This window comes from Gopherus flavomarginatus, chromosome 5, assembly GCF_025201925.1.
Source record: "Gopherus flavomarginatus isolate rGopFla2 chromosome 5, rGopFla2.mat.asm, whole genome shotgun sequence".
Lineage (NCBI taxonomy): Eukaryota > Metazoa > Chordata > Testudines > Testudinidae > Gopherus > Gopherus flavomarginatus.
In genome coordinates, this window is record NC_066621.1 from 41,850,387 (window position 1) to 41,862,971 (window position 12,585).

Sequence of the window (12,585 nt, forward strand, 5' to 3'; positions counted from 1 at the left end):
GGTGAGGAAGCCAGACTGGACAGGGTGACAAAAGACAGGGATTTGGCCTGCTCTTCTTTTACCCACCATCTGCCTCGGGGACATCAACCATCCCATCCTATCTTCTGATCTACCTTGTCCCTAATACCCTTCCATTCCTCATGGTTTTCCCCCTCAAACTCTGGTCCATTTCCTTGGCAACATATATGTGATTTATTTGCCCCCATGATAAAAAACCTTTCCCATGACCCCACTTGTCTCTCCAAATATCACCCTGTCTCCCCGACTCCTCTACAACTGCTGTTCAAGAAAAATCTGATCATTAGAGCTGGGCAGATAATAATGAATAATTCATTCAATGAATGTTGCCTTTTTCACAAATTATTCAAACAATTTTATTTTTTTTAAATTTTATTTTTTCTAAATTATTCATTTTGATTGGACACACAGGTCATAGATATTTTGGTTCTGTGAACTGATCAACATAAATATGATAACCAGATTTCTAGTATGAATGCTCAGGATTATAAATACAAATTTTGCTTTCACAGGAATATTCTGTAATAGTGACTTAAACGCATTGCTTCAACAACATTCCTGTCTGCAAATTCCCTTTGCTAGAATATTTGGAAAGCGTACAATAAAGATGTGTGAACACAGTGGAAATAAATCACTTTAAAATTCATCAGAATATTCTTGAATGTTAGTTGTTTAATTATTCATCCAGCACTATTTCTTATACAGATGCGGCTTTAAAATTAACGTACCATTTTACACGTTCTGCTGTCAAGAAACAATAAGCTCCATTTCTGGTTCCTCCTAGGGATGTAATTTCACTAAGGCTATGTCTACACTACAGCATAAAGTCAAAATAACTAAAACCGGTTTTATAAAACTGATATTATAAAATCGATTTTATGCGTCCACACTAGGGCACATTAATTCGGTGGTCTGCGTCCATGGTCTGAGGCTAGCGTCGATTTCTGGAGCGGTGCACTGTGGGTAGCTACTGTAAAATGATGAGGCCAATAACTTCGATTTCCGTCCACACTAACCCTAAATCGATATAGTAAAATCGATTTTAGCGTTACTCCTCTCGTTGGGGAGGAGTACAGAAATCGATTTTAAGAGCCCTTAAAATCGATTTAAAGTGTGTTTTAGTGTGGACGGGTACAGCGTTAAATCGATTTAACGCTGTTTAAATTGATTTAACTGCGTAGTGTGGACCAGGCCTAAGTGTAACCCTAATTATACACTATTGAGTAACAGTTGTCATACTTCCAATTTTAAGCAAATACTTATATTTGGTTTTTAACTTTGTGGACAAATTAAAGACAACATTCCTAGTTAAATAAAGACGATAATCTCTACTGTATCTCCAGAAATGATACTGCAGTTACTGCCTGACACACAAGCATAAAACCTCTGGAGACATTCCCATTTGTCTGAGTAGTTAGAACTGGGTTTTAATATTCAGAGAATCAGAGTACCACAAGTTCATAAAATGAATGGATTAATCTTAGTCGCATGTATTCTATTTGACTCTGTATACTTAAAATACATATCAAAGTACTAGATGTAGTTTTGAATTGGGGGACTTACAACTAACTAACTGCAGAATAACCTATATGCACTGCATCACACTGTCCAAGAGGCTATTTCAATGTTCAGGAAATAGAATTAAAATCTGTCTTCAGAGAACAATATAGAAAATTTCTATTTTCTCCTTTTTAAGGAAACACCACCAGGTTAAGCCAAAGCATTCACCTATTTACCTGCTCTGTCAAGCGCTGAAGGATCCAAACTGTAAATTAAAGAAACTAGAGTAAGTAACTATTCTTTCCTTTTTAAATCCCCTTGTGCTGCTGCTATCCCAGAAATTCTACAGCAGTGCAGCTCTTCACCATGATTGGTATAGTGACCACATACAATTGTGTAACTTCCGAGGATTGTGTTTAAATTTGGGGTTAGCTTAGTCATCCTGCTGCTGCAATGACAGTTAATCAAATTACCTTACCCACAGATGAGCCTGAGAGACAGGGGTGAGCAGTGTGGTTAGGGGAAATTTTTGAGATCAGGAGACTCAGGAAGTAGGAGACAGAAGCTAAGGTATTTTAATCTTAGATATTTCTAAGGTGCCTGTCACTAGAACTGGGTGAAATTTACATGGTGAGTAGTTGATTTGGCAAATAATACAGTTTCGGGTCAACTGAAACTGTTCACAAATTCAGGTCGTATCTGATTAATAGTTTCAAATGAACAAAAATAGAGGAAAAATTTCCAAAAAAGTAAAAATATTTAGTTTAGACATTTTTGAAACAAAATTTCAAAGTTTGTGTCAAAATGATGTTTTGTTAGGAAAAATTAGCTCAGTTTAATTTTTTAAAAAATAGAGTTAATCAAAAACAAAAAAACCTGAAAACTAATAATTTTGTTTAGGGTAGCATAAAACATTTCATTAGAGCCCAAACTAATTTCTTTTACATTTTTTTCATTTTATCAGGAAAAATTGACTTTACTGTTTCAAGTGAACCCAGATAAAATATTTCTTTCATATTATTGAGCTCAGGCACTGAACCAAATAATAAATTTAATAAATAATAAAAATAATAAATTCAATATATAATATTCAATAAATATATAAATAATATTATATATATTTATGTATAAATATTTATATAAATATATATATAATATTCAATAAATATATAACTATATAATATATAATATTCAATAAATAATAAATTTCAATTATAATAATTTCAAATAATAAATTTCATAATGTGGATGAATTAACAAAAGATGATGCAAAATTAGCAACAGAAAATTGTTTCCAAGTTCCAGCCAGCTCTGCTACTTGTACCCTGCTGCTTGCCAGCCCCAGAGCATATGAAGGGAGACTAGCCGGAGACTGGCCTGTCTTTGCTCTGTCTGGCCCCAAACATTTCCCCTACTCCTCCACCCAGGTTAGCAATGTCAGAAATACACTGCAACAACATCTGAATTTCAGCTTTAAAACAGAAATCTTGGTTTTATTTGGTCCCTTGAGGATTCTTCTGAAAACCATAAAAGGGAAAAGCAGCAGATAGTGACATTGTCCTGGTGCATGTGCACGTACATTCGCACACATTGCACGGTGTGTTCACTGCCTCAGCAGCAACTTCCATACTGCTGAGATTTGCAAATAAGAACACAGAGCAGGATAATGAACTAATGAATTAACAGCCAGACAAGCACTACCCTCTGCACTCCCACACCTCCAAGTAACTCCATTTATTTTCCCATGGTTCTCCTTGCTCCCATCCTCCCCTGAGAAGCTGTACGTACCCCAGGGACTCCACAACAGGAGGTGGGGAAGAACTCCGAAGTCTCTGGGCTACATGGAGGAGGGGCCCTGAGTGATATTCTCCCTTTGAGCCCAGAGCATGGTCATCTCAAGCTCCCAAAGAGCTACCTGCAAAGGAACAGCTAGTTGAGCTCCAAAACAAACCACAAAACAAGATCTGAAAACATAACAAAACAATCAAAATGACTGAACAAATGACTAAAACCCAACCCCTCACGAGCACAGACACCCACAGCTACTGGTGCTCTTCGTGATACATCCTAGCCCTGCAGGCCCACAAGCAGCATGGCAGAGGGCAGTGGGAGCTGCTGACCCCATCACATCATCTGCAAGTGAGAGGATGTTCCATTCACAACATATATGCAGATTTTTGGGCAGGACAGAATCATTTAAAGGAGGCAATGCAGCAAACTAAAAATCTGAAGTGAGAATATAAACTGTAAGCCATCCATGTTATGTTCCTGGTTCAGGGAACTGTGTTAAGAAGTGTAAGTCAGATGCAACAAGCCACAGGCCTGCAGCACTTGCAGAGCATGCTGTTTGTGGACATAGTGCATTGTGTGCATTCAAAAGAAAATGGCTAATGTGGCTGCACTGCATCATTGTAGCTTCCAGTTCAGTCACACTGCTGCAAGTTGCAACATGGAGTTTTCTAGTGCACATGCCAGACTGGGACCAATTTCTGACATTGCAAATTAGTACTAGGACTTTGAATTTGTGGGGCTGGGGAATGGGAAGCCAGTTGAATTGCTGGAGCATCAGACAGAGTGATATGCTCACTTTGGTCGTTGTAGCTTAAGGATTGATCTGCTGCCTTCTGAATGAGATGCTTAGACCATCCCAAGAGAGAGTGAGTTGTGGCAGTCCAACAGAAAGATGACAAAGCCGTGGACAACAGTGGTTAAGGACTAGGGAATAGACGTGCGGAAAAGAATTAAATGGAATATCATTTTGCTGTTTCCGGGCCCCAATGGCCTAAAGTAATTCCATGTTGAGGGAAAAAAAGATGGTCTCCAAAAGGGAGGAGGCTATAAATCCACTACAGAAATTCATGGACTCATAGATTGTAAGGCCAGATGGGACCATTACATCATCTACTCTGACCTCTTGTATAACACAGACCATTACATTTCACCCAATTGCCCCTGCACTGAGCCCAGTAACTTGGGTTTAACTAAAGCGTCTTCCAGAAAGGCATCCAGTCTTGATCTGAAGACATTGAAGAGATGGAGAATCTACCACTTCCCTTGGTAGCTTTGTTCCGATAGTTAACCGCCCTCACTGTTAGAAATTTGTGCCTCATTTCTAATTTGAATTTATCTGGTTTTAATTTCCCACCACTGGTTCTTGTTATGCCTGTCTCTGCTAGACTAAAGAGCCCTGTTGCACCTGTTGCCTGAGTAGAGCTGGGAGATGATTTCTGGTGTGAGTATGAGGCTATTGAGCTGGCTCCAGGACACCTTCATTACTAGCCATGACAGCCCTTCCCAGTTGTTTAGGTGAAAGGGTGTCAGAAAGCTGGTGGTGTATCTTTTATTTTACCATTTGACATTTCTCTACCTTAGTTACAAAAATAAATTGCTATTGTTTGTAACATATACAGTTCTTCCCCGTAACACACCTTCCTCCTCCCTCCCTCACCTCCCTCCTCTCCTGCATTCCCCATGCCCATAAACCCACATGGCCCTGTGATGGGCTGTACAACCCACACACCAGTCAAGAAGGGGCTGACAACTTGTAGGTTCAATCAGCCCCACCTTGCTACACCAGGAGTAAGTGACAGGCCTAGAGTGAGGGACTAAAAAGAGAGTACCAAGCTGAGTGGCTGGCTAGCTGGGAAAGGGAGTAGCTCGCTGGCTCTCACTCAGTGAGAGAAAAATGTCTGGATCCAGGAAGCTGGGTCAGACTGCTGCAGGTCAGGGACTCCTTGAGGGAACGGCAGCCTGAAACAGGGAGGCCAGGTGTAGGTTAAGTAGAAAAGACAGAGCAAATAGAAGGGTTTGGTCCAGCCACAGGCTGGGATGGACAACTCACCTTTTTGGTTTTGTGTGTTGGAACTTGGCTACCCTGGAAGAGGCAGAACTTTGGTGCAACTTAATTAGGATGTTAAGTCACCACAGACCGGGTCTCATTAGAGGTAGCAGCTGACCATTGAAGATCTTGAAGGGAAACAGAAGCATGGTGAATTGTACCATGGTGGACCACAAGGGGTTGCTGCAAAGGCTGACCAGGCCAGAAGCCCTTATTCACCAAATCCCATATGGCTCTGAATTCCCACCAACCCTCTGCAACTCCAGAGTGGCCTTAATTCCCCTCAGCCTTCCTCAAACTGCAGTTGACACAGACTTCACTTAATCTCCTCTTCATCCTGTTGTCCTACTGCTCTACAGCCTCATGGCCCCACACCTCATCCAGCTCCCCAGTGGCCTCCATGGCTCCTTCTTTCCCATACCCTTGGAATTTTGGGTGAGGGTGGTGAATTTTCCCCTCCCCTCCTTTTTCTTCTGAAGGCAGCCAGCTGGTCCAACCCCCATCCGTTTTTTATAGGGCCTGACATGTGGGTCCATTGTGCTCCAGTTCTCTGGTGGCAGGTATCAGGGATCTTCCTTTAGGGGAGTGCTGTTGCCCTTACCCAACTTTTCATCTTCCACTGACAAAAATGAGGTTGCTTACTGGGCTCCATCTCTGCTTTTTACAAGCAAAGCTGGTGAGGTGGGGGGGGACTTAATCCACAACATGTTTTCTAGGATCTCTGGTTGTTCTCAGGGTGGTGCTACAGGGTACAGACAGTTTGGGTTTGCACATTTCTCTGATTTCCAATCCTTTTTCAATTGACTTTAAAGTAGAACCTGAATTTGTAATTTCCAGGCTTAGGGATGACAGTTTAAGATTTGTTTAAAAAAGCCCAGCATTTTTTAATCTCTTTCTACAAGGCTGGGGGCAAGTCACAGTAACTTCAATGTCAGCATGACAAAGCCTTCTGTCCGGGAACTGTTTACATGTTGGCTGTGAAGGAAGAGTTTGCTACACAATGGAAGCCCAAATACTGAAACCTCAAACTTTGCCAACAACAGCATATGTACGGGCCATCACAGTCACCTTTATCCACAGAGCAAATTCTTGCCTACACCAATCCCAATGTGATCTGTGAAACTAGGCTAATGCACTGCCCTTTTCTACAGCAGACTGAGGGTGATCAGAGGAATATGCATTGATTTCTCACTGCAAAGTAAAGGGAATGGTAAAACTCTGTGTAAAAATAAACAACAATATAACCTCAATGTTACAAACACCAGAAGTATGAACTGACCGGTCAACCACACAACCCATTTGAAACTGGAAGTACGCTATCAGGCAGAAGCAGAGAAGAAAAAAAGCAGCAGCAGCAAACACATTATGTGACTGTGTGTTAAATGTAATCTTCTAAAAAAAAAAAGGGAAATTTAAAAATATTGACAAGGTAAGGAAACTGTTTCTGTGCTTTTTTCATTTAATTTAAGATGGTTAAAAGCAGCATTTTTCTTCTGCATAGTACAGTTTCAGAGTCAGTTGCTCACTCATAGTAAACTATTAAGTCAGTGTTCAGTGGTAAACTTTAGAAAGAACAACCATAACATTCTGTTCAGAGTTACAAACATTTCTGAATTATGAACAACTTCCATTCCCAAGGTGTTCGTAACTCTGAGGATCTACTGTTATAAAGAGAATTAACGGTAAAAATGGGACCACTTCCTCCTGGCCTTTTGAAGAGCTTTTGAAGAGGAAATTGTATGATCATGAGAAACTTTAACTTCTCAGATATAGACTGGAGAACAAGTGCTAGTAATAATAATAATAGGGCTCAGATTTTCCTGGATGCAATAGCTCATTGATTCCTTCACCAAGTAGTTGCTGAATCAACAGGAGGGGATGCCATTTTAGATTTGGTTTTGGTGAGTAGTGAGGACCTCATAGAAGAAATAGTTGTGGGAACAACATTGGTTTGAGTGATCATGAGCTAATTCAGTTCAAACTAAATGGACGGATAAACAAAAATAGATCTGTGACTAGGGATTTTTTTTTCAAAAGGGCTAACTTAAAAAAAATTAAGGAAATGAGTTAGGGAAGTGGATTGGACTGAAGAACTTGTGAATCTAAAGGTGGAAGAGGCCTGGAATTACTTCAAGTCAAAGCTGCAGAAACTATCGGAAGCCTGCATGCCAAGAAAGGAGGGAAAACTTAAAGGCAGGAGTTGTAGACCAAGCTGGATGAGCAGGCATCTCAGAGAGGTGATTAAGAAAAAACAGAAAGCCTACAAGGAGTGGAAGATGGAAAGGATCAGCAAGGAAAGCTACCTGATTGAGGTCAGAACATGTAGGGATAAAGTGAGAAAGGCCAAAAGCCATGTAGAGTTGGACCTTGCAAAGGGAATTAAAACCAATAGTAAAAGATTCTATAGCCATATAAATAAGAAGAAAACAAAGAAAAAAGAAGTGGGACCGCTAAACACTGAAGATGGATGGAGGTTAACGATAATCCAGGCATGGCCCAATATCTAAACAAATACTTTGCCTCAGGCCTTAATGAGGCTAATGAAGAGCTTAGAGATGACAAATGGGAATGAGTATATGGAGGTAGATATTACCACATCAGAGGTAGAAGCCAAACTTGAACAGGGGGCTAAAGCAGGGAGCCCAGATAATCTTCATCCAATAATAATAGAAGAACTGGCACATGAAATTGCAAGCTCATTAGCAAGAATTTTAATGAATCTGTAAACTCAGGGTTTGTACCGTATGACTGGAGAATTGCTAACATAGTTCCTATTTTTAAGAAAGGGGAAAAACGGTGATCAGGGTAACTACAGGCCTGTTAGTTTGACATCTGTAGTATACAAGGTCTTGGAAAAAATTTTGAAGGAGAAAGTAGTTAAGGACGTTGAGGTCAATGGTAACTGGGACAAAAAACAACATGGATTTACAAAAGGTAGATGGTGACAAACCAACCTGATCGCCTTCTTTGAGAAGATTTTTCAGACAAAGGAAATGCAGTGGATCTAATTTACCTTGATTTCTGTAAGGCATTTGATATAGTTCCACATGAGGAATTATTAGCTAAATTGGAAATGATGGGGATCAATATGAAAACCAAAAGGTGGGTAAGGAACTGGTTAAAGGGGAGACTACAATGGGTCATACTGAAAGGTGAACTGTCAGGCTGGAAGGAAGATACTAGTGGAGTCAAGTATCAGAGGGGTAGCCGTGTTAGTCTGGATCTGTAAAAGGATTTTTTTTTTATAACTGAAGCTTTTTTGGTTTAAAATCACTTTTCCCTGATTGGGAATTGAACCCAGGCTATAGCAGTGAAAGTACCAAATCCTAACCACTAGACCACCATACAGCTAACAAAGTGGGTATTCACCCATGAAAGCTCATGCTCCAAAACGTCTGTTAGTCTATAAGTTGCCACAGGACTCTTTGCTGCTGTTACTAGTGGAGTTCGTCAGCGATTGGTATTAAAACCAATCTAATTTAATCTTTTCATTACCAACCTTGGCACAAAAAGTAGGAATATGCTAATAAAGTTTGTGGATGACACAAAGCTGAGAGCTATAGCCAATACAGAGAAGGATAAGGATATCATACAGGAAAATCTGGATGACCTTGTAAACTGGAGTAATAGTAATAAGTTGAAATTTAATAATGAAAAGTGAAAGGTCATGCATTTAGGGATTAATAACAAGAATTTTTTTTATAAACTGGGGACGTGACACTTGGAAGTAACAGAGGAGGAAAAGGACCTTGGAGTAGTGGTTGATCACAGGATCACTGTGAGCCACCAATGTGATATGGCTGTGAAAAAAGTTAATGCAGTCTCGGGATGCATCAGGCAAGGTATTTCCAGGAGAGATAAGGAGGTGTTAGCACTGTTATACAAGGCACTGGTGAGACATCATCTGGAATATTGTGTGCAGTTCTGGTCTTCCATGTTTAAGAAGGTTGAATTCAAACCAGAACAGGTACAGAGAAGGGCTACTAGGATGATCTGAGGAATGGAAAACCTGTCTTATGAAAGGAGACTCAAAGAGCTTGGCTTGTTTAGCCTAACCGAGAGAAGTCTGAGAGGAGATATGATTGCTCTCTATAAATATATCAGAGGGATAAATGTCAGGAAGAGAGAAGAATTATTTAAGCTCAGTACCAATGTGAACACAAGAACAAATGGATATAAACTGGCCATCAGGAAGTTTAGACTTTAATTAGACGAAGGTTTCCAACAATTTCTGACTATTAGTGGTAAATATGCCCAGTGGCCTATGATGGGATGTTAAATGGGGTGGGATCTGAGTTACTACAGATAATTCTTTCCTGAGTGTCTGGTTGGTGAGTCTTGCCCACATCTTCAGGGTTTAGCTGATCACCATATGTGGGGTTGGGAAGGAATTTTCTTCCAGGGCAGATTGGCAGAGGCCCTGGGGGTTTTTCACCTTCCTCTGTGGTATGGGGCATGGGTCACTTGCTGGAGGATTCTCTGCACCTTGAAGTCTTTAAACCACAAGTTGAGGACTTCAATAGCTCAGACATAGGTCAGGGCAGTGGCCCCCAAACTTTTCGTCTGGCGTGTGCCAGACGAAGGACCGTGGTGGCGGTGGAGCACTCGCTGATATGCATCCGAATTTCTGCGGCATTTCGGCTGCGATGCCTCTTGATGATGTCCCTTGTCTGTGGCAAGTGATGTTATCAAGAGGCATCACCGCCGAAACGCCACAGAAATTCGGCAGCATTTTGGCGGGTGCTCCACTGATGGCCAGGACGTGGGCACATTTAGATGCCCCCCGTGGGGGCCATGGTGCCCGCGGGCACTGCGTTGGGGACCCCTGGGTCAGGAGTTTGTTACAGGAGTGGGTGGGTGAGATTCTGTGGCCTGTGTTGTTCAGAAAGTCAGATTAGATGATCATAATGGTCCCTTCTGACCTTAAAGTCTGTGAGCTAATGTGTCAAATTGGTGTCAAATGAAATAAAGGTGTTTTTTTCCTAAAATGTTGGTTGGCATTTCCAAGGGCTTTAATTTGCCCCAAATAGAACATTGAGTCCCTGGGGAAAGGCCCCACTCAGATGGGCATGCAGGCATGAGGGAAAAAATTGTCAGGATGGACAGACTAGTAAGTTCAAGACACACTGGGGAGGAATCTCAGAGAAGTCTATACTATCACCTTAGCTTTGTAAAATGTGACACGATGGACCAGTCACATGAGCCCGAAGCTTGTTCATTCTGAGCCAGAATCACTGTTGGTAGGAAAATGACTTTCCGTGTAAGGAAATTAAGCTCCATTAACCAAGTTATTCAAAAGGAGGTTTCATCAGCTTTATCCCATGACACTGGGCAATGGAAGTGTTACAACTTGTCCCAGTACCACTCTGTAGGATTGCCAGGCTGTTGTGAGTGGGGCCCAATCACTGGGTGACACCTGCTTCTAAGCCAAGTGAGCCTGGGTATGGTCTAGTCCCTGTTTCCAGGTCTGGATTTTTGGGGTCATTCCTCATCCCTCTTGTCTGATGTCCTTCCTTGGAATGTGAGGCGCTAGACCCTGAAATGAGTGTCTGAGATCTCCCAAGTCCTGCCTCCAGTCAGACTCTTACCCTGCTCCAGCGCTCCACCTGGGTTGTGGGCTCTCTGAGCTTCTAGTTTGTCACCTTCAGGGATAATGTGGCAGGAAAGCAAGGAACACAGGCTTGGCACAGGGGCTTATTAATCAGAGACTTTGTCTTCAAAGCACTCAGGAGTTACAGGTCTTTGAAAAGCAACAGAAGTCCTGAGATCCCTCCTCCCTGAGTCTTATTGGGCCCTTCCCACGAGTCTGAGGCATGTCAGGGTTTCAGGCTGGGCACAGTCCCTCTTGCCCTCTCTCGCTCCTGTACATCCTTCTTCCATGTCATGATGGTCATACCCATCCCCTGCACAGGGCAGCTCTGGGGTCTCTGTCCCCTTGCCATGTGACCCATTGGGTTGCCCCTGCACCCTCTCGTAGTCATGCTTGCCCTGCCTGTGGCCCTTCTGTTCCATGGGGGTGGGCCAGAAGTTGAGAAAATCACAGTCAAAGACTCCAGAGCATAGTCCTGATGGCTTCTCAAGGTATGGCTACACTTGAAACTTCAAAGCGCTGCCGCAGCAGCGCTGCCGTGGCAGCACTTTGAAGTGCGAGCGTCGTCGCAGCGCTGCACGTACTCCACATCCTCTATGAGTGTAGCTTGCAGCACTGGGAGCCGCGCTCCCAGCGCTGCGGCACTGTTTACACTGAGGCTTTACAGGGCTGTATCTTGCAGCACTCAGGGGGGTGTTTTTTTCACATCCCTGAGTGTGAAAGTTGCAGCGCTATAAAGCGCCAGTGTAGCCATGGCCTCAGTGACAGTCCTTCAACTGGCTGTCAAGCACCTTTCCTGCTCAGGAAATGCTGTTCACTGGCTTGTCCTGGGCAAGTTCTGACATGTATTCAACAACTAATACAAAATGAACTCTGTAATTTTGTACAGTCACACACACACACACACACATCTCTCTGACACAGGATTTCAGAAGTGTCAAGCCCCATATGAACCAGATAATTAGGGCTGCAGGGATGGGACTTCCTGAGAGGCTGATGAAGGAGTCAGTCAAACTGTTTTTCTGTGAGGATAATAGAGGGTGCCATGTGGACCTGTTTGCACCCTGCCAGAACCCCTTTCCACTGGTAGAGGGTTGATATGACTCTAAGAGGACATGAGCCCCCTGCTCCTGCATGTGGCCCCATGCCCAGTCAGCCCAGTGCAGTCAGCTTTGGCCATCTGAACCAGAGCTGTGAGCCATACCTGGCCTGGCCAGTATGAGGCTGTGAGGGTTATAGAACCCTTGTCTCTTCTGAAATATGCCAGTGCCTGTGTCACCAGGAGCTGGTACCAAGGTTCACAGGAGCATTCTTCTCCCGGAGGTGGAGAGAGCCCCCCTTGCTAACATTATCTATTCTCCAGGCTATCAGCAGAAGGCTGGTAGGTTCTTGTTCAGGGATGTGGCAAAGACAGACCTCCCTCTGTCTGGTGCCCTCTGAGCCTGGGATCTCTAGGGAAATTCCAGCCTTTTCTAGGGTATGATCAAGAGAGGGGTGGGACTTGAGACTTGGTAAAGTGGAGCCATCCTTGAATCCTGAATGTTTAAGTCTACCATAGATAGTGACTTATTTGCTGAGCCCTCAATTGAAAAGATGCAGCAAGAGAGAAGAAAAGGCTCTTTCCATCCACAAAACTATA

At 42.6% G+C, this 12,585-nt stretch overlaps 1 protein-coding gene across 1 annotated transcript in view; it reads left to right on the forward strand.

The window, feature by feature from the left end:
• Positions 1–12,585, forward strand: part of LOC127051023 (NACHT, LRR and PYD domains-containing protein 3-like) — a 60,061-nt gene that overhangs the window by 12,030 nt on the left and 35,446 nt on the right. Inside the window, exon 3 of the mRNA XM_050952812.1 lies at positions 1,715–1,804. Coding sequence (XP_050808769.1) covers positions 1,715–1,804 — 90 coding nt within the window. The remainder of the gene's footprint in view (positions 1–1,714; positions 1,805–12,585) is intronic.